Source organism: Antechinus flavipes, chromosome 6, assembly GCF_016432865.1.
Source record: "Antechinus flavipes isolate AdamAnt ecotype Samford, QLD, Australia chromosome 6, AdamAnt_v2, whole genome shotgun sequence".
Classification (NCBI taxonomy): domain Eukaryota; kingdom Metazoa; phylum Chordata; class Mammalia; order Dasyuromorphia; family Dasyuridae; genus Antechinus; species Antechinus flavipes.
Genome location: NC_067403.1, coordinates 256,181,062 through 256,206,983, shown reverse-complemented (window position 1 = coordinate 256,206,983; position 25,922 = coordinate 256,181,062). Strand labels below are relative to the sequence as shown.

At 65.5% G+C, this 25,922-nt stretch overlaps 2 protein-coding genes across 5 annotated transcripts; one reads left to right on the top strand and one right to left on the bottom strand.

Moving 5' to 3' along the window:
• The first annotated feature begins 3,369 nt into the window (after window positions 1–3,369).
• Window positions 3,370–13,605, top strand: RELA (RELA proto-oncogene, NF-kB subunit). 2 transcript variants are annotated; one of them, XM_051965586.1, is made up of 11 exons: window positions 3,370–3,506; window positions 3,673–3,699; window positions 3,812–3,963; window positions 4,288–4,436; window positions 4,671–4,762; window positions 5,662–5,793; window positions 8,865–8,969; window positions 9,181–9,393; window positions 12,120–12,200; window positions 12,278–12,358; window positions 12,480–13,605. In XM_051965586.1, the coding sequence occupies exons 1-11, from the start codon at window positions 3,500–3,502 to the stop codon at window positions 13,061–13,063; spliced, it is 1,623 nt and encodes a 540-aa protein (XP_051821546.1). In that variant the 5' UTR covers window positions 3,370–3,499; the 3' UTR covers window positions 13,064–13,605. The 2 variants fall into 2 exon arrangements, with proteins under 2 accessions (XP_051821546.1, XP_051821547.1); XM_051965587.1 differs by lacking the exon at window positions 3,673–3,699.
• Window positions 13,606–16,369: 2,764 nt separating this feature from the next.
• Window positions 16,370–25,510, bottom strand: SIPA1 (signal-induced proliferation-associated 1). Of its 3 annotated transcripts, XM_051965582.1 has the most exons (16): window positions 25,350–25,507; window positions 22,326–23,232; window positions 21,722–21,852; window positions 21,468–21,644; window positions 21,108–21,282; window positions 19,844–19,947; window positions 19,467–19,624; window positions 18,797–19,379; window positions 18,435–18,709; window positions 18,001–18,189; window positions 17,825–17,907; window positions 17,573–17,707; window positions 17,385–17,486; window positions 17,148–17,202; window positions 16,919–16,997; window positions 16,370–16,746 (listed from the first exon to the last, which is right to left on the bottom strand). In XM_051965582.1, the coding sequence occupies exons 2-16, from the start codon at window positions 22,990–22,992 to the stop codon at window positions 16,609–16,611; spliced, it is 3,051 nt and encodes a 1,016-aa protein (XP_051821542.1). In that variant the 5' UTR covers window positions 22,993–23,232; window positions 25,350–25,507; the 3' UTR covers window positions 16,370–16,608. The 3 variants fall into 3 exon arrangements, 1 of the variants encoding a protein (XP_051821542.1); XR_007948271.1 differs by lacking the exons at window positions 16,370–16,746; window positions 16,919–16,997; window positions 17,148–17,202 and having other exon boundaries at window positions 17,388–17,486; window positions 17,573–17,690; window positions 17,797–17,907; window positions 25,350–25,510; XR_007948272.1 differs by lacking the exons at window positions 16,370–16,746; window positions 16,919–16,997; window positions 17,148–17,202 and having other exon boundaries at window positions 17,388–17,486; window positions 17,573–17,690; window positions 17,797–17,907; window positions 25,458–25,503.
• Window positions 25,511–25,922: the final 412 nt, after the last annotated feature.

Here is a 25,922-nt window from a genome sequence, read left to right as displayed (position 1 = left end):
GAAGAGAATGGACCGGAGTGGGGACAGACTTGAGGCAGGCAGACCTCCGGGATGCCTCTGATTGTCCAGAAGTTTTTCCCTAATAACCAGCCTAAATCTGCCTCTTTGAAACTGTTTCTTCTCACCTTACCTCCCTTCTAGTTTTAACTCTGAACATAGCAATCACATCCCCCAGACTTCTCTTCTGCAGTCTAAATGCCCCCAGTGCCTTCAACTGATTCCACGTAGCATCACTGCAGGCCTTTGACTGCCCTTCTCTGTGTGCTCTCCAGCTTATCAATGCCCGTCTGATAGCGTGACGCCGGAACTGAGGACACTCCTCCAGATGACCAGAGCAGAAAACAGAGATGGTCACCTCTGTAGTCCTGAGAGTTTGACCCCTCTTCATGCAGCCAAGGAAAGCTCTGGCTTTTGGGTTACCACATCACCCTGAGCTTCCAGAGTATTCCAACATGAGGAAAACCACACAAAACACATTCAAGTTACTCTTGAGGAAAAGCCCTGGGTGCTGAAGCTGAGCCTCCAAGAAAACCCAGGGTTTGACTATGGAGAAAACCCCCTTTGAAGGATTAAGGACACTGATCAACTCCAGGAACGTCACAAGTCCAGAGAGCCAATGAGAAAGTGGGCTGTCCATCGCCTGTCAGAAGTGATAACTTTCCCATGGTGCGGAGCAAGACGAGGCCTGGAAATAGGCCATGGTTAATCGGTCCAAAGATTGAGTTGTTTTTGTCTTGTTTTATTTGGGGCAGCTACTGCCCCCAAAAGAACAGAAAGTAAAGAAGGTCACTAAAGTAATGTGGAAAATGCACAGAAGGGAATAGAATGAAACATGGAGGAGCAGGACAGCTTGGAAAGTATTCTGGTAAAATTATGGATTTTTCTAATGGTAAGCTATCGTCATGAATCCATATACAACTTTTTTTCTATCCTACTCTGTATATGGAAGTTTTCTCTCACCATTTCTCTCTCACACACACTAAATTCAGAATTTTAAAAGCCAGAAATGAGGCAGAGGAGCATGGGGTTCAGCAATGACATGAGCATCCTCCGTGAGGGGGAGGAAGAAGACTCAGATGTTGACCTCTAGTGCCAGGAGAGAAGTCCTTCGCAGAGAGGCTAGAGAGGTTGGATGAGGTGAACTTGGGAAGTGCTTGAAATGCTACACAGGGGAACTGATACTTGACATCAGGGCAACAAGGAGCCACTGGGGCTTTCTGAGGAGTGAATCAAGCTTAGTGTCGCTAAGTCCCGGCCAATCCTGAGAAATCACTAAAACATCTCAGTGCCCAGATACGTCACTTGGGATTCTAAGTTGAAGTTTCTATTCCTCATGAACCCAGAATATTCTTGGCATCGAGCTAATCCAGTAGATGAAGTCCTCGGAGATATTTCTTCTTCCTTTCTATGAAAAATTCTGAGATCATAAACTTCTCAGGAACTTGACTGATGAGATTCTGAAGATAATCCCTGATCTGGTCAAGGCTTTTGTCCTGGTCCTCGAGTGACCTACGTACTGGCCAGAGTAGTCCATGATCCTATTCTGGGAGGGATGGCCACTGGGAGAACCAGAGAACCAAACTTTACACAGTGCCCTGCAAAGCCCCGAGCCTCAGGACCCCGTCCTGTTTTTCCTAATCTCTGCCCCTCCGGGGGCTGGCGTTACCTCGGCTGCTCTTTGGAACAAGCCTGATCCTCTAGATTCTGCTAAGGGCTACAAGGTCACTGCGGGGAACTTCATCATCATAGATGTTGTCTCCCAAACCTGCAATTATGTGACCCCGGAGACCTGTGGAAAGAAACCGTGTTCCTCTTATCAGGAATTCATCCTCCTTGTAAAGACACTGGAATGTTTGTCCAGGAAACCCCGGCAGCTGCTGTGGCTTATGTGGCCACCCCATAAACGGTTTCGTGTGAAGTCAGTCAGTCAGCAAATAAACACTTATCAAGTGCTCATTATGTGCCAGCCGGTGGCTAAGCAAAGAGCTGAAAGATGCTTCCTGACCTCAAGGAGCTCACAGTTTAATGGGGGGATAACAAGCAAACAAGCTATATAGAGAGAAAATATACACGGAAGAGGAAGGGATCAGAATTAAGGGGGGGACACCAGGTGTGAGGTGATGGGGTCTGCCCCAGGGGCGGGGCCCTCTTGGAGATGGGGGTGTATTGGAGAGACTGTGGCAAAAGTAAAATCACCTCATTGGATATCTATGGTGGGGGGGGGGGAGGGGATCCAGGATCCCTCTTGGATTTTAAGCCTGAGAGGCTGGGGGAAGGGAAGGTGGGATGGGGGGAGGAAAGATGGGCTCCCATTAATTTTAAGCCCAGTGGGAGCCTAAGGTTGGAAGATGTGATCCGGAAGAGGATCTAACCACAGACAGAACAAGGTACCAGGGAGGAGGAGGGAGGGGTGATCCTCCCAAACTATAGAGAATAGAGTTTCAAAGGGAGAGTGACCAACAGCGTCCAGGCTGCAGAGGTCAAGGAGAATGAGAGGGCAAAGGCCACAAGGGGTCATTAGTAACTAATGGAAGAGCAGTTTCCATTATAAGGGGAAAAGAAAGTGGAAGGAATCAGTGGAGTGCCCAGCGAAGCTGGTCTGTTCCAGGAGGGACAGTAGAGGCACCTAGTGTAGACGCCTTTTCCAGGAGGGAGGGTGGAGGAGCCAAGTGTAGACGGCTTTTTCCAGGACTATGGAACAAAGAATAAAGGGAACCTGGCTTTGCAAGGTAAAAGGAAAAAGGAGGCAGGGGCCAGGGCTACACCGGAGGGAGGTCCTTCCCGAACTCCCAGGACCCCTCAGCGGCGTCCAGCGGCTCAACATCCGAGACCGATACCGTTTGTGCCCCCTCGTGTCGAGCTCTGCTCTGCCGTGCCCCCTAAGCATCCCGGGGGCTCTTCCCTGGGCGTCTTCTCTCTCATTCCGGCGGGAGCAGTGCTTTGCGCGCAGGGGCAAAAGCTTTTATAAAGCCGGCCTTCTTTACCCACCAGCTCTGGACAGTCCTTTCGCTCCTCCCGGAGCGTCCTGGGGCCACGTGCTTCTCGCGGACGCATGACGTAAGCACGTTGCTGCGTCGCGCTCTCCGCCAATCAGGGTGGCGGCCTACCCTACCCGCCCCGCCCAACCCGCCTTGGGTGGGAACTGGGTCCGTGACGTCTTGCAGAAGCGATTTGAAGAGCTGAAGAAAAAGATTTAAACTAAAGCACTGTGAAGCCGGCCGGGATTCGAAGCCTCCTTGCCCCTCAAGGCCTTGCCCTGCTCGGCGGCGACTCCCACGCGCCTGCGCACTCAGTCCTCCCCGCCTCCGCAGGCGGGTGCGCGCAGCGCGCGCGCGGCCTGAGACGCTCTGGTGCGCAGGCGCGGGCCCGCATTCCGAGCAGTGACGCCGCGAGTGCGCGCGGCGCATTTCCGCCTCTGGCGAATGGCTCGGGCGTAGCGCGCGCGCCGCGCCGCAGGGGCTCCAGCTGCGACCCCGGCCCCGCCCCCAGGACCCTGGCCATGGAGGGTGAGCATGACCTCTGACTGCCTCTGGGGAGGAGGGCGGGAGGGGCCTGGGCGGGCCGGCCCAAAGGTCTGTCTGACCGTCCCCCCTCCCGGGGCGGGGCGAGGGGGATTGGCCAGGGGAGGGAGGCGCCTGACTCAGTTTTCCCTGTGCCCCCTCCTCATTTCAGACCTGTTACCCATGCTCTTCGCTTCGGGTAAGTGGGGGCGGCGCTGGGGGGGCTGGAGTGGGTCCGGAGGGGAGGACTGGGGGGGCCCGAGCCGGAGGTCCCGAGCTCGGCGTGTACGCGCGTCCCTCCGCCCCCCCAGATTCGCCCCCGGCCCGGGGCCCCTTCGTGGAGATCATCGAGCAGCCCAAGCAGCGGGGGATGCGCTTCCGCTACAAGTGCGAGGGCCGGTCTGCGGGCAGCATCCCCGGGGAGCGCAGCACGGACACCACCAAGACGCACCCCACCATCAAGGTGAGCCCCGAACACACCCCACCCCCGGCAGGGGGTCCCCAGCGGGGCGACTAGGTCAGGAAGCCCCACCAGCCTCCCCACAGGGTCCTCGCCTCCCACCAGAGGGGACCGGGTCAGGGAACTCCATCCAACATCCCTAGCAGAGGGGACCTGCCTTGGGGACCTCCACCGGGAGGGCGTCACCTCCCAAGAAAGGGGAGCAGCACACAGAGCCCCCCCTCCTACCTACCCGAAGGCAAGTTCCAAGGGTGACACTGGCCCCTTGAAGGAGCCGGACCCCGACCTTCCCTTCTCGAGGGGGTGACTCAGCTTCCCCCCTCCCAGATCAATGGCTACACAGGCCCGGGAACTGTCCGCATCTCCCTGGTGACCAAGGAGCCCCCTCACCGGCCTCACCCTCACGAGTTGGTGGGGAAGGACTGCAGGGATGGCTTCTATGAGGCTGACCTCTCCCCTGACCACTGCATCCACAGGTGAGCGGGGGTCTGGGCCACGCAGACCCTGGGGAGTCAGTCGGGGCCAGGCTGGCGTCCTGGGAAGTGCTTAGTTTATTTGGGGGAGGGGGAGCCAGGAGAAAGCAGTGTCAGTGGGGCCCCAAGCTGTGGCGGGAAGGACAAGTGGGCGTTTCTGGAGGAGGACCGGACCGGACGGGGCTGGGCAGGCCCTGGGCTGGGAGGCCAGGCAGGCTGACAGCTGTGAGGTGTTAGCTTCCAGAACCTGGGGATTCAGTGTGTGAAGAAGCGAGATCTGGAGCAGGCCATTGCCCACCGCATGCAGACCAACAACAACCCCTTCAATGGTGAGAGGCTCCTTGGCCAGCGTGGCCAGGGTCCCGGCAGCCCAGCCCTGCCCCCCATCCCCCTCCAGCTGCTCGTCAGTGGTTCAGGATCCTTTCTCGCCATCGCTGCCACTTCCTTCTAAGTGGCCCTTTCCTCCTGGCGGAGCAGTGTCTGTCCTGGGGTCCTCCCTCGCTCTGCAGGGGCAAGTTTGGAGGCCCCTCCCAGCCCCCCACCCGCCGCTCATTCGCTCTGGCCTTGGCTTGCTTCGGGGCCTCTCGGGCTCCTGGTTTCACTCTGCGTCCGCCCCCCGGATCTTCCCACCTTTCTCTGGATCTTCCTCGTGGCCGTTCCCCGTCGCCGAGTCAGCCCCCACTGACCTTTTCGGCTCTTCTCTGACTGAGGGCCCCTGCTTCCTTAAAGCAACGAGAGCTCTTAGAATTGTGTGATTTCTGTCGGCTCTCCTACTTCTCTTTGCCTTCTTTGGGAAATCTTCCCCATCAGCTCCCGGGCACAAAAGCCACGACCCATTAATCCCTTTTCTTGCTTCCTTGTGAATTAAAACCCGGCTGGGTCACTTCACAGCTCCACCAACAATGCACCAGTGTGCCCGTCTTCCCACGGCCTTTCCGTGACTGAGCCGTGGCGGGTAGCTCTTGCCTCTTCTTCCAGCCCCTCAAGTCTCTGTCCTGCCTCCCAGCAGCCCCCCTGAATTAGTTTACTCTCCTTCAGAGTCGCTTTCTGGACTTTATAACGTGCACGTTTTGAAAACGTCTTTTTGCCTTTCTCAGCTGCCTTGTCGGCCTAGCCTGGGATTCCCTGCTCTGTTGCCATGCCTCCTTGCCAGTGTCACCCAGCGACGCTATGTGGCCCCCGCTCTGTGGGGGCCTTGTCACCCCGTGACCCTCCCCTGTTCCCACAGTGCCCCTGGAAGAGCAGCGCGGAGACTATGACCTGAATGCTGTTCGGCTCTGCTTCCAAGTGACCATCCGGGACGCTGCGGGCAGGCCCCTCGTGCTGCCCCCGGTCCTCTCCCATCCCATCTATGACAACCGTGAGTGGGGGGCGGGGAGGGCCATGAGCGGAGGGAGGGATGGGCAGCAGACTCAAACCGTTAGTGGGCTTCTGTGGTTACTTCAGTCCACCCTACCACGGCAAGTTCCGCCTGGTACCTCGGGCTGGGTCTCCAAAGGGGCGTCCGCCTTCCCGAGAAGGTAACTGGAGTGCCCAGCAGGCTGGGCTGGGCGGAGCGCCGAGGACTGGCGACAAAGCGGGCAGTGCTTCTGGCTGGGGCTCTCAGCGAAGACTTTGCATTAGCCCCGAAGGGCATCAGAAGTGCCCTGAGCCAGGAGGGCCCCGTGCGGCCAGAAGGTAGATAATGGGGGAAGGTGTGAAAGGCCGGGCTGGAGCCAGACCGGGCAGAGTCAGGGAGGCTGGATTTTTTCTCCTTGGAAAAGCCTGGGAACACTTGTGCTTTCTGGGATGGAAGCTGTGATTGGAAAAGGAAGGGTTTGGAGGCTGGATGTTGGACTCCTGGAGGAGATGGAGTGGGCAGACCTCAGTGTGGATGGGGCCGGGGGCACCATGCAGACGAGGCTCTAGATTGGGCAAACAGGAAATCATGGGAGAAAGAGAGTTCGGGGGTGAGATCTGAACCCAGGTCCCGGGCCCCAAGAGCAGCTTTTACCATCTGCTGGGGGTAAGATTTCTCCTTAGATCTTCCAGAGGGTCCATTGGGCCTGATGCAGTGAACAAGTTCCTCATGGGAATTAGGGCCGTGCTGAAGGAGCCTACCCGGGGCTGGCTGACCAGGCTCTCTCCGGGCACTCTTGTCACGTAGGTCCGAGGGGCCCTCGAGCGACCTTCTGAGGAGGAGACTTGGGGCTACTGGCGGAGTGCAGAGAGAAGGGGACGCTTGGGGGACCCATCCCAGGGGCCAGGGAGAGGCAGGGAGAGGCAGGGAGGACGCTTGTGTCAGGAGGTCGGGGCCCAGGGGCTTGGTGGGGAAAACAAATATGTGTTAACGGGTGGAGCTGGAGGAAGGGGATTCGGAGACATCGTCTGGATTGGGGGCCATGAGTTAGTGGGAGCAGTGATGTCACCACAAGAGGCAGAGTAAAGATGGTCTAGGACACTCATGCTTAGAAGAGCACAGGCTGACAGGCCCCGAGGAAGAAGAGGCCGAGGGAGCACAGGCTGACAGGCCCCCGGGGAGGACGAGGCCGAGGGAGCACAGGCTGACAGGCCCCAAGGAGGAAGAGGCCGAGGGAGCACAGGCTGACAGGCCCAGGGAGGAAGAGGCCGAGGGAGCACAGGCTGACAGGTCCCCGTGGAGGATAAGGCTGAGGGAGCACAGGCTGACAGGTCCCCGTGGAGGATAAGGCTGAGGGAGCACAGGCTGACAGGTCCCCGTGGAGGATGAGGCCGAGGGAGGACGGTGTCCAGGAGCGGGTCTGCTCCCAGGGAGGTGTGGACCTGGATCCAGCCTTCGAGTCTCAGCAGCTGAGCGGCGCTGGGCAGACCTTAACCTTCCGCGCTCTCTCAGCAACATGAGATTGTCCTCGAGATTCTCCCCTGGTCCTTTCCGGCCCCAGATTTGGGATCTGCTTAACTATTTTGTGTCGGGTCTGGGGATGGAAAGACGAGGCCCGAGCCCTGGCGCCCTCAGAAAGCTTACACCTTGTGTGGGGACTAGGAGGCATCCCAGCTTCTATGTGAGACGCAAACGGGTAACTGTGAGGAGAGGGGACCGGGGTTTGGGGGCCAACAGAGGGATACCAACCGGGCCAAGAGGCAGAGGAAAAGAGCAGACAGAGCGCGTTGTTGGCGTCGGATGGGTGTGAGCCTTGGGAGCGGTGAGGAGGACCCCGAGAGATGACCAATGGGGAGGGGATGGTTACGGGCCAAAGGCTGGCTGGTTGTGGGGAGAAGGGAACAGACGGGAGAACCGTGGTGGGGTGAATCCCAACAGGACTTGGCAACCGTTTGACAGTAGGGGGAGGAGTGGGGAGACTGGCAGGCGGCTCCATTATTGAGAGCCTAAGGGAAGGCGAGAAACACTTCCCCGCCCCCGCCTCCCCCCCCAACCCCAGCAGTAGTCAGGTGAGGGAGGACAAGGCTAGGAATTGCACTTGGGACTTGTTTGCGGTTTCTGGGTTGGAAATGCCCAGGAGGCAGTTCGGGATCCAGGACTGAAACTCAGGGGAGAAGAGTGTAAACGAGGGCCGGACACACTGATTGAGGAGTAAGTGAGTGGAGATAGCGCGCGCCCCCCCCCCCCCCATCAGAGCTGCTGAGATCACCTGGGGAGGGGTCACAGCGGACACAGTCACAGATGGGAGGAGACTTGGGGGCCTCGGGAGGGCACAGGAGCCACCGCTCCATTCTCTGCCTGTCACCAGTGCTCAGATGGCGCTGCGGCCCGGGCAGCCCCGTAGGGTACAGGTACAGAGAATGAAGCCCCCTCTCTCACCACGAGCTCACAGTGGCAGGGGGAGCCCAGAAATCTGCCGCGGAGACAGGACCAGAAAGGCACCCGCAGAGCAGCTTGGTACGGGAGCTTGGAGAGCTGATGCTGCTGGGCTCTGCAGGGCACTCGGAGGTTTCCACAGAGCTTCCCAAGTAGTTGATTCCCACAAAGCCCTGGGAAGCAGCCCCTTCACTGAGTTACTGTCAACACACCGGGACAAATCAGAGCCAAAGGGAAAACCCACAGGAGGGAGGAAGAAAACCAAAAAGCAGCAAAGAGGCATGTGCTGATTGACATTCAGCCTCAGAGCTTTCTCTGGATGCAGAGGCGGGGTCTGTCCCGAGGCTCCTGGGATTGCCTCGGATCCCTGACCCTCCCAGAAGAACGGAGCCTTTCATAGTAGATCGGCTCAGGTTCTGCTGTCGCCCCGTCCAGCGTCTTCCTGGGCCTGCTCCTTTCCCGCAGTCCCCGTCAGTCTCTCCAGCCTTTCTGTAATCGGTCATTTTGTATAGAACAGTAATGTTCCGTCCCCTCGGACCACCGCTTGTCCGCCCAGTTCCCCGTTCTTTGTGGAGCGGGTCCTTTCTGAGGGTGACGTTGGGGGCTGGGGCTGCCGGCCTCGCAGGGAGCAGCTCTTACTCTCTCCGTACCATCAGGGGCCCCCAACACCGCGGAGCTGAAGATCTGCCGCGTGAACCGAAACTCGGGCAGCTGTCTGGGAGGGGACGAGATCTTCCTCCTCTGTGACAAGGTGCAGAAAGGTTCGTGTGGGCTGGGGGCGTGGCTGAGGGTGGGCTCGGGCTGGGGGTGTGGCCAGTGGTGGGCGCGGGGGCGTGGCTGAGGGTTCTGACGGGGGCGTGGTCGGGGGTGGGTGGGCCTGGGCGGGGATGGCGCGGCTGAGGGGGGGCCTTGGGGGCGTGGCCGGTGGTGGGCTCTGGCAGGGGCCGCCACACCTGGGCTTGTCCCCCGCAGAGGACATCGAGGTGTGCTTCACGGGGCAGGGCTGGGAGGCGCGAGGCTCCTTCTCGCAGGCCGACGTGCACAGGCAGGTGGCCATCGTGTTCCGCACCCCGCCGTACGCAGAGCCCGCCCTGGCGGCGCCCGTGCGGGTCCACATGCAGCTCCGGCGCCCGTCCGACCGGGAGCTCAGCGAGCCCATGGAGTTCCAGTATCTGCCGGACACAGGTACGGGGCGGGCCTCTCCTGCCAGTGGGGCTGAAGGAACGTTCTGCCAGCCCTTGGTCCCCTTCCTGGGGCATGGCCAGCCCTGGACGAGCTTCTCGGCCAACTGTGCAGGGGAGTTGGGCAGCTCCGGCCTCCTCTTCCTCTCTCCTCCTTCCTCACCCCTCCATCTCCAAACTTTGGGGAACCCCCTCCCCAGAGCCAGCTGCTTTCCTCCCTCCGTCAAACCCATCTCTCGCCTCCTCCGCCCGGAGGCCCTGCCGCCTCCTGGTGAAGCCCCGGCCCCTCTGGCATCGGGGGTTCTGAGTCAGTCTGCCCGTGTGCCCGGCAGAGACCCGGGGAAGCTGCCTCTGTGGCGTTTACTGTTTGGGGAGGAGGGAGGCGCAGCCCCGGGGCTGGGGGGCGAGCTGGGAGGTGGGAGGGGGCCCTCGCGGGGGCCGCGGCCTGCAGGGGACAAGAGCTTTCGGCACCGGAGTAAAACCCGTAGGATTAGGAAGGAAGCTCTGGCGAAATTAGAACTTTCCCCACCCAAGTCCTGGCTCCGGGGTAAGGAGCGCCGTCCCAGGCAGTGGGGAGTCACTGGAGTTGTTGAGCAGGGCAGGGAGCGGCTCAGACCTGCGGGCACTGGAGGAAGGCCGCGTTGGCGGCTGAGGGGGACGGGCTGGAGCAGGGACACCGAGAGCCGGCCCCGGGGAGGCTGGGATTGGAGAGAAGGGGACAATGGGAGAAACAGGCTTGGAGGCTGATTGTCTGACTGGGACTCCCCGGCCCCTGAGCTTGCAGCAGCTCCTCATTCGCACCCTCCTTCTGCCTCCCCAGCTCTCCCGCCTTTGTTCTGCCCTCCCTCCTGGGGAGGGCCCCCCAATCCTAGGGACTTGGTCTGCCCTCCCAGCTCACCTCGAGTCTGTCTGGGGAGGAGCCTTCATCTCGTTCAGCTCCTGCGGGAGGATCCCCCCGCTGGCTCTTGAGGCTCCTTTCTCAGCTCACTTGGTCCGGGAAGGTTTCCCTCGTCGCGGCGACATCCCCGGGTCCGTCCTTGTGCCGCGGCGAGGACGTCAGGACGGCTCCCCCTCCCCGCTTTCTGCCGCCAGGTCTCAGGTCACCCTTGGTCCTCTTGGTCACTGCCCAGCGACGTTCCACTAGTGCAGGTGGGGGAGGATGGAGGCCGGCCTCCCCCTTTGGGTGCGTGGGGTCCTGAGCCTCCGAGCCCGCTGCCAGGCTGCTGAAGCTGGGTGTGGACTTGTCGTTTCGGGGGCGGTCACGGCGGGGACGATGCCCTCGGGTGCTGGGTGGGTCCCAGGCAGACCCTCGGTTCTTCGGCTGTCCTCTCCGCTCACTTGTCACCTTCCCAGATCCTGCTCAGTCGCGGCGTCTCGGACTTCTCCCCGGTGTCCGGGCCGAGGGCCCTCCTGTCACACTGTCCCCGTGGGCAGGGACTTGGAGTCCCGCTCCCCAGGGAAGCCTCAGCTGCCCCCGAGCTTGGGGCCTCCGGCCTCCCCCCCACAGACCGGCCTGGGCTCATGCAGAGGAGGAAGTGCGCGCAGTCACGTGGCCGCTTTTGATCTGCTTGGTCCTTGTCTTCCATCTTCTCCCTCGCACTCGCTCCCCCGCAGCCTCGCCTATAAAACGCCCCCAGAGCAGCCGTGGTCCTCGGTCTCAGGGGAGAAAATTGTCCTTTGTTCTCAGGACCCCGAGTCCGGGAGGCGATGGCGGCACGTGCAGGGGCACAGGACTTAAGGGAGGCAGGGGAGAAGGGGGGGGGCCAGGCGGAGGCTGCAGCCCCAGGCCCACCCGCATCATGGGGGCCTTCCTTCCTCCCGCTGCTTGCCTTAGGGAGGCGTTATCTGTCTCCCAGGGCCTCAGGCCGGGTCTTGCACCAAGTAGATACTGAATCAGCGCTCAGAGGTTCACTAGAACCCGAGGCTGGGAACAGTGGGACCTGGGACTCCTTGGAGGCTGGTTAACAGACCGGGCAGGAGGGAGATTGGAAGGAGGAGGGAGGCTGGGGGTGGGGGGGCACAGCCAGGTGGTTCCTAGAGCAGCCTGCCTAGAAGTGGGGGAGCTCTCTCCTCCCCCCCCCCCCCCCCCCGCCACTGTCTCCTCAGGCTCTTGGCCAGGCCAGGGTCCGTGCCCCCTCCCCAGGGCTTCCTGCCCTCTCCTCCCGGGGCCACTCTCTTGGCTTCCTACTTGCCTCCACTCAATAGTTCAGGGGGGCCAGCACTCTGGCCCCATCTCCACCCGCTGCGGACGGCCTCTGGGCGCCCCGAGCTCTGTGTGGCCAAAGCGCCACAGTTGCCGGTGTGAGCCCAGGTCTGTTCTCGCTTCTCACGCCTCCCCCTACGAGTCCTGGCGCCCTCCACGACATCCTCCCATCTGGACTCTGTGGGCCCCCCCCACTCTGGGCGACCCCCGGTGGTCCGCCTCGAGCCGCCCTCTTCCCCGTGGGTTGGGTCCTGTCATCTTCTGGGTCTAGATTTGGGGGTGAGCGCCTCCACCCGGCATCTCGAGCCCCTGGGGATCTGGGCTGGCTGGGGGCGATGGGGGGCACAGGGAAAGGAGACAACTTCCAGAAGAGCCGCGACCATGGGCAGAGAGGAGCAGAATGAGGGCGCCCCCTTCCCTTCCGCTTTCCAGGCCTCTCGGGAAGGTGGGGTGCAGGCCACATGCTTGCATGGGGGGGGCTGCCGAAGCGGGACGCGGGATCCAGTGAGCCTTTCTCGTCCCCCCAGACGACCGCCACCGGATTGAGGAGAAGCGCAAGAGGACGCTGGGCACCTTTAAGAACATCATGAAGACGAGTCCTTTCACTGGTGAGCCCCACGGTGGGCTGGGGGCTGGGGGCGAGGCTGGGGGGCTCCGCGGGCTAACTCGGCCTCTCCCTCTGCAGGCAACTCGGATGCCTGGGCGCCTCCCAGGCGCATCGCGGTGCCCTCCCGCAGCAGCACGGCCTCTGCCGCCAAGCCCCCAGGTAAGGGTCCCTCGGACCATCCTGGCTTCTCAGGAAGTCGCCCCGGCGGGGTGGGAGGACGCCCCTAGGCCACGGTGTCTCGGCCTTTGTCACTCATCTCTGTCTCCGTCGCTCCCCGCAGGTGTCCTCCCCGGCCTGCCCGCCTCCGTCTCCCAGCCCTACTTCCCCCCGTCCCTCAGTACCATCAACTTGGAGGAGTTTTCTCCCATGGTCTTTGCCTCCGGCCAGGTTCCGGCCCCAGCCCTGGCCCCCGCCCCCACCACTGCCCCCTCCTTGGGCCCGGCCCCAGCCCCGCCAGCCCCCACCCCGGCCCTGCCCCAGCTCCCCCAGTCCGGGGAGGGAATGCTGTCCGATGCCATGCTGGGCCTGCAGTTTGATACCGATGGGGACCTGACCGAGCTCCTGGGGGACCCAGACAGCACCTACGCCAACCTCGCGGCCATCGATAACTCCGAGTTCCAGCAGTTGCTGAACCAGGGGATCACGGGCTCCCTTGAAGGCCCCGGGCCCTCAGGGGAGCCCATGCTGATGGAGTACCCCGAGTCCATCACCCGCCTGATGACGGGGCCTCAGCGTCCCCCTGAGCCCGGCCCGGCCCCTTCGGGGCCCTCGGGGCTGGCCAACGGTCTGCTGGGAGCGGATGAAGTCTTCCCCTCTGTGGGGGATATGGACCTACAGGCCTTCCTGAGTCAGATCAGCTCCTAAGAGGGGCCGGGGGCCCACGGGGGACACGCTCCACCCGAACACCCCGATGCTGCTCCCACCCCCTTGAGCTTCTCTGGGGGCGCCGTCTCGCTGGAGTGGGAGGCGTGAACCCTGTTTTAGTATTTTATCCGCCGTCTCTCTCTCTTTTGGAGGTGCTTAAGTAAAAGCATTAACTCCTGAGGAAGGGGGGCTGGGGGGCTGTCTCCCCCTTCTCCATCTCTACCTGCAGCTCCCCCCACTGATGGCTCCTTGGACCCTGGGGTAGAGGGCTGGCGGACGAGGGAGCCATGCTGGTCCTCTCCCCCCCCATGGGGGAGCAAGGTTCATCGGGATGCCCCACCCCGGGCCTTGGCTGTGGGCCAGGTTCTGCCCCCTTCCTTTCTCTCTGCACCTGACACCAGCATCCTTCACATGTAGAAGGCTCCGGGGGCAGCCTGGGCCGGGCCCCCCAATCAAGTGCCTTAAATGGGGTGGGCTGGGGGGGAGGGGGGCTGCTGACGCCATGTTCTTTTTACCCTTGACTAATAAACCCTGTCCAAGCCCTCGCGTGTGCTGGCTCCATGAAATCACAGGCCCTATGGCAGGGGCAGCCCTTGTGGGGGGGGAAGGGGGAGGGAGGAGACTGGGGGGGGGAAGAGAGGGGGGCGGGGAGGGAGAGCTCCAGGCGCCCCCAGCGGGGTAGCTTGCACAGGGATTTCCCAAGAGGCGATTTGTCCCGAGGCGCCCCCTTCCGGTACGCTTTGGGATCTTGGAGCCAGAGTGACAGCTCGGCGCACGCGCACTGGTGGGCTCACACAGGCCTGTCCACCCAAAGTTTGTTTAAAAAAGTCAGCCGCGCCCCGGGAGGCGCATGCGTACGAAAACTACTGGTTTCTGGGCTTGCGTGTGCGCGTCACAGGCGTAAGGTTTTGGTCTTTGGGGGAAGGAAAAGAAGTTGCCTTAAAGCTCCTCAGGGAAACGTGATGAATCCCCAGTGCAACTTCTTCGACCGACCCAGGGGCGGGAGAGGGAAGTGTCCGGGAGGAGATGGGGCGAGGCAGTGTTGGGACGCGACCCTAAAGCCTGCCCAGCAACCGAGCATGCGCACTGAGGGCGTGGGGGCAGCGGGCCTGGATCAATTTCCTCTCCCTTGCCTGCCAAGTTGGACATGCGCAGACCAAAGTCGAGGACGGTCAGTCTGCTCAGGCTCTCAGAGGTAGGCGGGTCTTCTGCCTTAAGGGCGTGTCCCAGCCGGCCCCGCCCCCGGGAGAGCTATCTCGCTGAGCTCACCCCCTTGTGCGTTCGGATGCTCAGTTTCCTCATTTCTGGATGACGTCCCCCACCCTGGACGTGAAGGGCTCCGAGCCCCGGCCTTGCTTAGGTTGAAAGGTTGCTCGAGGGGATGGAGGTTTCCTTGGACTCTGTGGACTGACCCTAGGAGAAGGGATTAGGCTCGTTCCCACTGACCCAGAGAGTGCCACGATGCGGGAAACTGAGGCTGGCAAAGAATGACTTCCTGGCCATTCAGCTCGCCCCATTACTGGGGGGAGGGGCGGGGCGGTCAGCACCACTGGTTGGGATCTCGTGGAGGGGAGTCTCTGTCAGGGACAAGTCCAGCTCGCAGGTTAAGACCTCTCAGTCAAGGGGAGAGGGGGAGGGGAGGGGGCCAACAGGGGTCAGCTTTGCTACCACCATTTCTTCGAGGTCAAGTTCTTCCCATGAATGAATGATGAGGGGATGCTCAGGTGTGGGAGGCGACGCTCAGGTGTGGGAGGGGACACTCAGGTGTGGGAGAAGAGGACCCTGAGGTGTGGGAGGGGACGCTCAGGTGTGGGAGGGGATGGTCAGGTGGGAGGGAACCCTCAGGTGTGAGAAAAGGGACCCTGAGGTGTGGGAGGGGATGCTCAGATGTGGGAGGGGACGCTCAGGTATGAGAGAAGGGGATGCTCAGGTGTAGAAGGGGACGCTCAGGTGTGGGAGAAGGGGACCCTGAGGTGTGGGAGGGGATGCTCAGATGTGGGAGGGAACCCTCAGGTATGAGAGAAGGGGATGCTCAGGTGTAGAAGGGGACGCTCAGGTGTGGGAGGGGATGCTCAGGTGGGAGGGGACGCTCAGGTGTGAGAAAAGGGACCCTGAAGTGTGGGAGGGGACGCTCAGGTATGAGAGAAGGGGACACTCAGGTGTGGGAGGGGAGTTCCCTAAGTGGGGAAAGGGGAGCCTCAGTATTCCCTGCTAGCTCAGTCAGGTCAAAGGCAGGCTCTGGAGTGCCCAGTCAGTGAGGGAGAAGCCCCAAGTGGCTAGAAAAGGGGGAGCTTGGGGTACCTTCCCAGTACACTAGAGTGCGGGCTGGCTCTGGAACCTCCAGTGAATAAGGGGGAGTCCCAGCCGCCCTCTCCCTCAGGGGGTTCTCCAGGCCCCAGCTACTTCCCCCTGTGCCTTGTGGGATGACAATCCAAGGGAGCCGATTCACCCTCCCCCCTTGGGAGACATTTCCTCTCCAACGTGACTGAACCCCAGTAAATGCAGCCGTTTGTTCCAGGCCGCCGGCCTGGGGTGGGGGGAGGGCCCTGACATGGGGTGGACAAGAAGAGCTTCATTTCCCTTGGGGGCCTCGCACTGAGGCCCAGGGTGCACTGACAAAAGGCCTCTCAGTCAAGGGGAGAGGGGGAGGGGAGGGGGCAGTCCCAGCAGCCCCCCCCTCCCCCGCCCCGGGAGCGGCTGCCCTGCTTTGGGGCTGATCCCCCGGGACGACCCAGCGTCCTGTCCTGCAGGCCCAGAGCATTGTGGGGGAGGAGGGGGGAGGCGCAGCAGAGCCGGACCACCCGACTGGAGGGAGACTAAGGCTGATGCCAGGCGGGAGCGGGAGGCGGCGGCAGGAGGGGAGCCCAGCCTGGAGCAGGGCAGCGAGGGGCAGCCCACGGATCTCTGGGACGAGGGCCTGGAGCCCCCTGGGAGCCAGGAGAGGAGCCAGTGGCGCAATCTCTCCCTCACAGGGCTGGGCAGGGCCCCCGCCAGCCCCGCCCGCTCTGCTCCCCACCCATGAGTCATCAGGGGACAAAGCCGAAATCCTGGCTCGGACCCTTCACAGAGACTGGACTGGCCTCTGCGGTCTCTGGGCCCGCGTCTCCCCCCACAGACGAGGGTCAGCCCCCGGGCCCGTTGACTCCAGACGGAGGCTCCCACCATCCCTCCCGGGCCCTGGCTTTCCCCTCCCCAGGGGCCTCTGTCCCATCCTGCCCGGGAGGACCCGGGGCCCCTGGGAAGGAGGAGGCTGGCCTGGGGCTCCAGGGCAGACCCTCCCCCTCGTCATTCATCCACTGCAGCTCGCACGGTGCCCGCTGGCTCTTTACTTTCCAAAACGAGGGCAGCTCTGCCCAGTGGTATTTACAGATGGGCTGGGAGAAGGCGGCCCAGGAGGCTCCTGGGAAAGGCCAGGAGGGGGCAGGGGGTCACTTTTACACAGTACACGGCCCCACTCCAGACCCCTGAGGCAGAGGAGGGGGGACGGGGCAGCGCCGGCCACATCTGCCCCAGCAGGAAGTCCTGGGCCCGGGTGCAGGCGGGCATCAGGGGCCCGGGCTCCCCAGCTGCTGGGAGGCTCTGAGCAGGCGGGCGGCGGCGCTCTGGGACTCTGCCTGAAGCCGGAGGTTGTTGTGTCTGAGGCTCCGAACCTCCTCCTGCAGGGCCGCCTTGTCCGCCTTCTCCTGGAGGGATGCGGGATGGAGAGGAGGCTTCAGATCTCGGAGACCCCCCCCAGGCTGCCTGCCTCCTCTCCTGGGAGCCACCTCCTCCCCCAGGGCCGCCTCCCCCTCCCTCCTCCCCCTCCCTCCTCCGCCAGGGCCGTCCCTCCGCCCCCACTTCCCCCTCCCTCCTCACCTTCTGCAGGTCATCCTGAAGCTTCTTCAGCATGCTCTCCAGGTGGGAGACCTTCTCCGACAGGCTCCCCGAGGCCGGGCTGGGGAAAGGAGGCTTCCTGAGGAGTCTGGCACCCGCGGGCACAGGCCCCTGCTGGGTGGCCCCGAACGTGGGAGGAGGGGCCAAACGGGAGAGGGCAGGGGCTCCTTCCCCCCCCCCCCCCCCGGGTCTCAGCCCCGCTGGCACTTACTCGGACTCGGCCTTGGAGGCTTCCCTGGGATCCCGGGCCTCCGGCAGCTGCTGGCCTGCAGCGACAACAGCCCTCGGTGCTCCCTCCTCCACGAGTCTTTCCCTTCCAACCCCCGACCCCCCAGGCAGCCCCCCCAGATAAGCAAGGACAGGGGGAGGGGCAGGGGGCCCCAAGGCCCGGGAGCCGCGCCCCCCCTGCCCCCCGGCCAGCTCTCCGCCCTCAGGGACCCAGGCTCACCCTCCCGGGAGAGCGCCTCCAGGATGCTGTTGCAGGTGGACGCGATCTCCGCGATGGATTTCCACTCCTCGTCCAGGGGCTCGCTGCCAGCCTCAGACAGGACTGGGGGGGAGACGGGGGGGGGGTGAGGGGAGAGAGAGAGAAGGGGGAGGGGAAGTCTGCCCCCCCCCCGCCCTGGGGAGACTTACTCTTGCTGATGGAATTCCTCAGGGAGAGGGTCCGAGGCAGGAAAGAATCGCTCAGCTCCCTGGGCAGCGGGGGCGGGGCTTCCAGAGCCTCTTGTCCAATGGAAGTGTCAGGGAGGGCCTGGGTCAGGGGGCACACTGAGGGCACGGGGCCCAGCTCCCCCGCCCCGGCCACCCCGGCATCCCCAGAAGCCCCGAGGTCCCCCTGGGCTGCCGCTGGTTCTTACCTGGTCCGGAGGCCCGGCCCCGCCTGACCAGGTTGCGGGGCCTTATGGGTGGTGACCAAGAGGAGGTCCGGGGTGGCGTCTGGCAGGACGGGGACCCCATCGGACAGGGAGCTGGGGGCAGCGAGGGAGAGGTGAGGGGAGGGCGAGGATGGGAGCAGACGGGAGGAGGCTGGGGGGGGGGGCTCGGGAAGGAGCAGGACCGACCTTTGGGGGGAGGGCTCGCTCTGACTGCGCAGGAACTCGGTCCTCTCCTCGGGGAGGCCTGGGGGGGGGCCGGGGGCCGGGGAGCCGTCCTGCAGGCTCAGCCCGTGCAGCGTCTGGAGGGTGGTCGGGCCCTGGAGCCCCCGCCGCCCCGGCTCCTGCAGCGACATCTCATAGAGCTCGGAAAAACTCCTGTGGGGAGAAAGGAGAATGGAGCTTCCCCGGAGGACGGGCCCGGAAGGGGAAACTGAGGCCAGGGGCGTTCCGGGGTGCCTTTTGTCCAGAGCCCACCCGGGTCGGTCCCTAACCCCCTCCCCCATCGCCCAGGCACGGGGGGCTCCTTTAGGGGCAGGGGGACCCCGCAGACTCCCAACGCCTCCCGTGGACAAAGAAGCGGCCGGTCCGGGGCAGGACCGCGGGCCGGGAAGCGCTCTGACCTTCGGGGCCGGCCGCTCTCGTCAGGCAGCAGGACGGTGACGCAGACCTTAGGGGCCGAGCGCAGGAGGGCGGCGGCGGCCCCGGGTCCCAGCCGGGGGAGGGGGCGGCCACAGACCCTCAGGAGCCGAGCCCCCGGCCTCAGCCCGGCGGTCTCGGCGAAGGTGAACCGCTCCACGTGGCTCACAAAGCCCCCCTCGTCCGCCTCAAAGCCCAGGCGGCCCTGGCCGTCCCGGGGCAGCGCCAGCTCGCGGGTCTCACAGCCTCGGCTCACCAGCTGCGGGGACACGGCTCTCAGGCCCCCTGCCCGGCCCCCAGGCCCCCCCCCCAAACACACCCCCCCCCCCCCCGGCCCCAGCCGCACCTGCAGCCTGGCCACGATCTCGCCCACGGCCTCGCCGGGGGCACCGCCCACCCGCAGGGTCAGCACCTCCCCCCGGCCGTGGTACAGGTCCAGCTGGTGCTCGGAGAAGGTCCAGGCCAGTATGTCCCGGCAGGCGCAGTTGAAGACGACTCGGCCGTCCCGGGGGGCCACCAGCACCAGGGTCTCGGCCGAGACGCCCAGCAGGCAGGGGACTTCGGCCGCCCCCTCCTCGCCCCCCGGGGCGGCCCGCACCCCCCACACCAGGGCTCCCTGCGCCTGCAGCTCCCCGCCCGGGCCCCGGGGCCGCTCGCGCCGGCGACCCCCCAGGGAGGGCAGCCCGAAGCGGGAGGCCGAGTCCAGAGAGGTCGTGGTCACCTCATTGGTGGCCAGCTCCAGCAGGTAGTCCCGCCGCGTGCGCGTGGCCATGGCGTGGAACTTGCGCGCGCGGCTGGCCGCCTGCTCGCCGTTGAGGGCTTTGGCCAGCAGCAGGGCCCGGAAGGCCGGGGAGGCCGGGAAAGGCCCCCCGCCGGGGGGCAGGGCGGGGCCGAAGGCCGGGGTGTCCTGGGTCCGACTCACAGCCACGCTGCGGGGGAGAGGAGGCGTCAGCGAGCTCGGGGGGGGCCCGGCTTCCCTGGGACTGGGCCCCCCGGAACCGCCCCCGGGCCCGGACCTGTAGGAGGTGTGGGGGGTGCAGGGGGCGTGGGCCCGGACCACCAGGAACACGTGCTGGAAGTGGGAGCGGATGGTGCTGGGGCAGAAGGGGTGCGCCCCCGGCTCCTGGAAGACGATGGTCACGATGTCGTTGCCGATGTGTCTCTTCCGCAGGAGCTGGGGAACGGGGCGGGGGCGGCTCAGGAGGCAGGGAAGCTCCAAGAGCCCCCAACCCCCCGAGCAGAGCAGCCTCCCGGTGGGAGCTGGGAGGGACCTTCGCGGCCAGGCAGCTGGGGAAACTGAGGCCGCGGCCACTCTCCCTACCCCCGGGCACCCCCCAGGCCCTCCGCCCGACTCCAAGCCCAGTCGCAGGATGGCCGGCCCGCGCCCTCCCACCTGCTGCTGGTTGTTGGGGGTGTAAGGCAACATGGTGGAGACGTGGAACATGATCTCGTGGTCTTGGTAGGTGGTGTAGACAGAGTGTGTCCCCGTGGAGTCCGCTGTGGCCGAGGGAAGGGGGGAAACCCGGGGTCTGAGACAGGAGCCCGACAGGAGGGCGCTCTCCAGCCCCGCCCCCTCAGAGGCCCCGTTCTCAGCCCTGTGGGCCTTGACCTGGGCCTGGGGCGGCCTTCAGACTGGCCCGACCTTTTCCCTGCCAAGAGCCCCCCCCCATCCCCGGAGAGGAGCCAAGGGGAAGGAGAGGAAGCAGCAGGGGGAGGGGGAGGGGGCCAAGGAAGGAGGAGCACTGACAAGTACCCCGGAGAAATGACTGAGAGGCAATGACCGCAAACCCCCCCCCCAGCTGGGAGGGGCCGGGGGGGGGGCTAATCTCATTTTACAAAGGGAGAAACTGAGGCCCGGAGAGGCCACGTTAAGCCTGGAAGCACCAGAGGGGGGCCCTGGCTCTAACCGGCAGGGAGCCTGTGAATGGGCCCCTGCCCCCCCAGCCAAGGCTCCAAGCGGGACTCGGGCAGCCAGAGGCCCCCCTCCTGCTCCCAGCACCGTCCCGGGGACCCTGCATCTGCCCTGGGCCCTCCTCCCCAGCTGGAAGATGCTCCCACGGCCCCTGACCCCTCGGCCGCTCCCGCCAACTCTCCCTGGGCACTGGCTCTCGGGCTCCCGGCCTTGCGTCCTCAGCCCCTGGCCTCCGGCCAGCTCCCAGTGACCTTCAGATGTGGCCCCAGAACCGGCCTCGAGAGCCGGCCAGGGCGCGGGGGAGGGGAAGGCAGGCCGCCTCCCTCCCTCTCTGTGTCTCTGTCTCTTCTCTGCCGCCCACAAGCCCCCCGGGGCTCTCCCTCCCTGCAGCCTCCCCTTCCCCATATCAGGCCCCCCTGCAGCGCGCTGCCAGCCCCCGGCCCCCCCTCCGCTCCCCCAGGCCCCGGGGTGGTCTGGCCCGTTCCCTAACCCGGGGCCTCCGCTCTCCTCCCTCTAAAGCCGGGACAATCTCTGCGCTTCCCGCTCCGGGATCTCGTGGGGATCGAGGGGCCTGGCACACAGTAGGTGCTCAGGTAGTGCCGTTCCCTTCCTCTCGATTACATACAATTGTCACTATTTGCCCCAGAGCCCAGAGAACTTCCAGGCCGGGGAGTCCCTGCACTTGGAGCCGGAGGGTCCCGGCGGGACGGGCTCTCGGGCCTGCAGCCCCCTCCCCCGCACTCACTCTTGATGTCCAGCTGGGCTCGGTAATGCTCGAAGCCTTTGAGCCTCACCACCTCCCCCAGGAGCTGCAGGAACTGGGTGAAGGCCGGCCCGGCCTCCTCGTTGTTGTACATTTCCTCCTCGGAGGCCTGGCCCGCCCGGCAGTAGAGGACGCCCACCTTGCGCTGGAGGCTTAGCTGGGGGAGGGGAGGGGAGGGTCACGGGAGCCCCCCCCTCCCCCCCCCGTCCAGAAGCGGCAAAGCCGGACGATGCCCAGGGCTCTGCCCACTGCCCCGGGGGCTCTGGCTGCCGTCTCGCCCCCGGGCACCGAGAGGTGGCGCAGGGGCCCAAGGGAAGCCCTGGGAGGGGAGCCCCTACTCACCTCCTGCTCGTCCAGGGTGAGGAGGGTGCGAGGCACCTTGGGGGAGGCCGAGCCCAGGCGCAGGCAGGCGGGGTTCAGCCGGGGGGCCACGTGCTCCAGGAGCTTTTTGGGGGACAGGCCTCGGGGAGGGCCGGGGGGCAGGACCTCTTCGGAGATGGAGCCTCGGAGGGTCCGCAGCTGAGGACGAGGGCAACCCCTTAGGGCCGGCACCCGCGGGGCCGGCGCCCCCCCGGCCTCCATCTCCCGGCCCCCACCTGAGTGGTCCTGATGATGAGGCGGTAGCTGTGCTGGGGGCTGGCCGAGCCGCCGCCCTCCTTCTCCTCCCGCCGGATGCTCACGGCCACCGGGCCCAGGTTCTCGTCGATCCCAAAGAAGTTCTGGTGCTCTGGAGGCCGGGGCGGGGGGCAGGGGGAGCGGGGGGGCCGGGGAGGGAGGCAGGGGGATTATTCCCACAGCCACAGGGCACAGGCTCACTCCGCAGGGCCCCTTCCCTCTTCCCCGATTCCGGGGCAGTAGAAAAGGAGCCCAGAGTCCTGAGTTCTAGTCTCTCAGCTCTGCTGTGAACTCACCGGGCCGGCCGCCTCCTTCTCTGGGAGCCTCCGTTTTCCCACTTGTCGGATTAGGAAGTGGGGTGCAGGTTCTAAGTTCTTCCTAGTCTGACATTCCCTGTTCTAAGGCCCCTCCCCCTGACGTTCCACGTTCTGTGTTCTAGAGTCTGTCCCAGCTCGGACATCCTACATTCTAATACTGGGTCCCGGCTCCGACGCCCCCCCCCAGCCTCCTCCTCCGCAGGGCCCCCCCACTCAGACATCAGACAATGTCCCCACGCCCTCCCCGCCTCCACCCCCGGCCCCTCACCTTTGCCATAGAAGTACTTGCGGTAGTAGCCGGCCCCCGCGTCGGTGTGCTCCAAGCTGTGCGGCTCAGAGCGAGTCTGGGGCTCCTCCAGGATGGAGATGGCCGCGTTGGGCAGCGTGGGGGGCAGCGCCGGGGGCAACAAGCCGCCCAGGCCCAGCTCGCCCTCCCCCCCCACCTCGCTCAGGAAGCCCGGAGCCCCCAGGAGCAGGTCCGAGCCCGAGGCCTGAGCGGGGCTGGGAGTGGGAGGGGTGTCGGGGGGCTCCCTGGCCCCGGCTCCCCAGTCAAAGAGGAGGCTCTGGACATCATAGTGCGCGAACCAGCGGGGCTCCGGGGCCGCCGGGAACTCGGGGGGCGGCTCTCCCTCGGGCGGCAGGCCCAGCAAGGCCAGAGGGTCGGCGAAGAGCCGGGCGGGGGTGGCCCCGCGGCCCCCCTCCTCGTTGCTGTGGGCTCGGGCGCGGGGGCTCGCCGTGGGGGGGGGCCGCGCCTCCCCCGCATCGCTGCCACTCCGCAGCAGGGGAGCCCCGGGCCCAGGGGACACCCTGGGCTCAAAGGTGTGAGGGGTCAGGGCCGGCCTGGCGGGCTGGCGAAGCCTGCGGACAAAGAGGTCGTCGGACTGCATGGCGGGGGGCCCGCCCCTCCAGGGGCTCTCGGGTCTGCCTGGCCACATGTGCCGGCCTCATTGGCCTGGGGCAGGGCTCCGGCCCGGCGACCCGCCTGCCCCTTCTACCGGCCACCGCTCGCAGGTCCTGGGCGGCTCCCACGGAGGGGCCTCGGGACTCCTCGCATGGGGGCCCAGACTTGCTGCTTTTCCTTGGGGACCCCGCGGACGAGGGCAGGGCGCAGCGGCGGGACGCGGGTCCTTCCGTCCTCCAGGGTCCGGGCCCCTCAGAGGGGGAGGCTCATGTGTCTGAGGAGGGGGACAGCCGGGGCAGCGCCGTGAGAAAACAGGAACCCATCCCTCACTTCCCCCAAATCGAGTCTGCGGCCTTGCTCCCCTCCCCCATGACAGGGTCTGCTTCCGGTCCCCCTCCCCCAGGGCCCCAGGCTCATCAAAGCCACTTCCTCTTTCCCTGCATTTCCTCCCTGGGGGAAGGGGGGGGTCCTGGTCTGTCTGGGGGCCCCTGCTGAACCTCGTGGGGGGTGGGGTCGGGGGTCTGCAGGGACCCCAGTCCTGTCGGGGCTCCGGCCCGCCCACCACCTGCGCCGTTTCGGGCAGTTGGCTTAGCCTCCCGGGACCTCAGTTTCTCCCCTGCAGCCAAGGGGGTCAGACCCCTCTAGCCCTAAGCCTAGGATGCTGCAAGCCAGCGACCACGAGGCCGACCCCCCCCCAGGAGCCGCCCAAGCTCAGCATCTGGGACCCCCGGCGCGAGGCCCCTCTGAGGAGGGGGTGCTGCCGGCGGGCGATGGCGGGGTGCAGGGAGAGCCAGCCTGGAGGCCTGGCTCCCACCCCGGGCCCTGACAAAAGGAGGACGTCCTGTCCCCCGGGGCCTTTCCTCTGGGCCCCTCCCTTTTCCTCTCCGGCCTCAAGCAGGCCTGGAGTCGGGGCAGGAGCGGACCCCCTAAAGGCTGGGGACGGGCCCGAGGGCAAACAAGGGCCTCCTAGGCCTCCTGGGATGTGGGGGCCGGGCCCTGGCGGCCTTCTTCCCCAACCCCAGCCCCGGGCGGGCCCTGCTACCTGGGCCAGGAGGGGCCGGGGTCCCCAGCACGGCGCGGCCGGTCCGCGAGCACTGCCTTCCTGTGAGACAGGAAGTGGCCCCGGCTCCGGGTCCCCGACTGCTCCTCCTGCCCCCCACCACATCCTCAGGAAGGTGCTGGGGTCACCGAACCACAGGCGCAGGGCACAGACCGTTGTGTCCCCCTCCTCCCTCCTCGCTGTCACCGCCTGGGAACCGGGGCGAGAGGCCCCAGATGTGAGGCTGGGGGGGGGGCCTCTCCCCAGTCACAGGATGAGCTTGCTGGGGACTCGTGGGCCCATGGGCCGGGACAGCGGGGAGCCCCCAGATCTGCCTGTGCGCAGGGCCCTGACTGCCCCCCCCACCGCGGCCCACGTGCTGCCGCCCCCCCTACGGCCACCGCGGCCCGAGCCTTCCCAGGGCTCAATGGGCCCGTCTGTCCCAGCCCCCCGCCCCACACAGGGGCCATTGAGGCCAGGGGACATTCCATGCGGCCTGTGTCACCGAGGGGGGGCCGACGGAGGCCGGGGCCCGGGGCTCCAACCGCCGGCCCCCACCCTGGCCAAGCCAAGGAGCACATCCCCCAAACGCCCCCCGGGGCCGGAAGTCCCTCCAGCCTCGGCCCCTGGAGAAGGAGCTGGACCCTTCTCAGCTCCACAGCTGGAGGTCATGACCCTGGTTCCAGCTGCCAGCGGGTTGGACAGATGTTTCCTCCCCAAGCTGGGCTAGGCGGGTCCTGTGGGGGCTGGGCTGGAGAGCACAGAGGGGATGGAGGAAACGGGGAGAGCAAAGGGCCCGGACAGGCCCTGGACCAGCCCCAGCTGCTGCCACCCCCACCCCGGGCGCGGGGACCCCAGCTTGGGAGACCTTGTGGGCCCTGCAGACACTGGTGAAGGGGCAGCGGGGGAGCAGCGAGGGGGGAGGGGCAGCGAGGGCAGGGGGTAACAAGGTGACAGCAGGAGCAGGGGGCGGACGCTGAGGGGCAGCAGGAGCACATCAGCGGCACCAGGGAGCAGCAGGGGGCAGTAGGGAGCAGCAGAGGCAGCAAGGGCAGCGGAGCCGGCAGACAGGCGGGAGCAGCAGCCGGGCAGCAGAGGGGCCGGGAGAAGCGGCGGGGGAGCATGGGGGGGGTCAGGGGGGGCAGCAGACACGGGGGGCGGGGGGCCGCAGAGGGGCAGCACGCGCGGGGGCGGGGACGGCAAAGTAGCAGGGGGGAGGGGGCAACAGAAGTGAAAAGTGGCGCCCGGGGGGCGTCAGGAAGGGCACGTGCAGGGGGGCGGTAAGGAAACTCTCCCCCTCCCCCGCTACACATCTCCCGGTCCGCGCCTACCGTGTCCTCGGGGCTACTCACCCCCGTGTGCCCCGGGACAGGCTGTCCGCGCTCAGGGCCGGGGTCCCCCTCACGGCCTCGGCCCTTCCCCCGCCCTCACGGTCCGCTCCCGGGGCGCCCCAGCTGTACCTCCTCGGGGTCCCCCTTGCGCCCCGCCACTGAGTGCCGGCCGAGCTGCCCGCGCGCCGCTCCCAGCCCGGCGCCTTTGGCTCCGCCCCGGGGCGGAGCCCGGACGCCTCCTCCCCCATCTCCCGCCCTGGGAAGGAGGGAGGAGCCGAGCGGCCGGAGGGGGCGGCGCCGGCCCGATTCCTGCTCAAGGCCAAGGCCAGAGCCTGGGGGCAGCTCCTAATGGGGGGGGGGGGCTCCAAGGGGGTCCCCGGGCCAGACTCTGGGCAGTGCGGCCTACTGGGAAGGGCTCTGCCCTGAGCACCCTGCGGCCCGTTGCCCTCGGGGTGTGGGCATTCCTTCCTGGGGGGTCCCCAGTGCCCCCCCTCAGCCTCAGTGGTTCAGTCTATTGACACCTGAGGCGCCGCACCTCCTGCCCCGGACCCCTCCCTACTTCACTGCGTCCCTGCTGGGGCTGGCCCTCCGGAC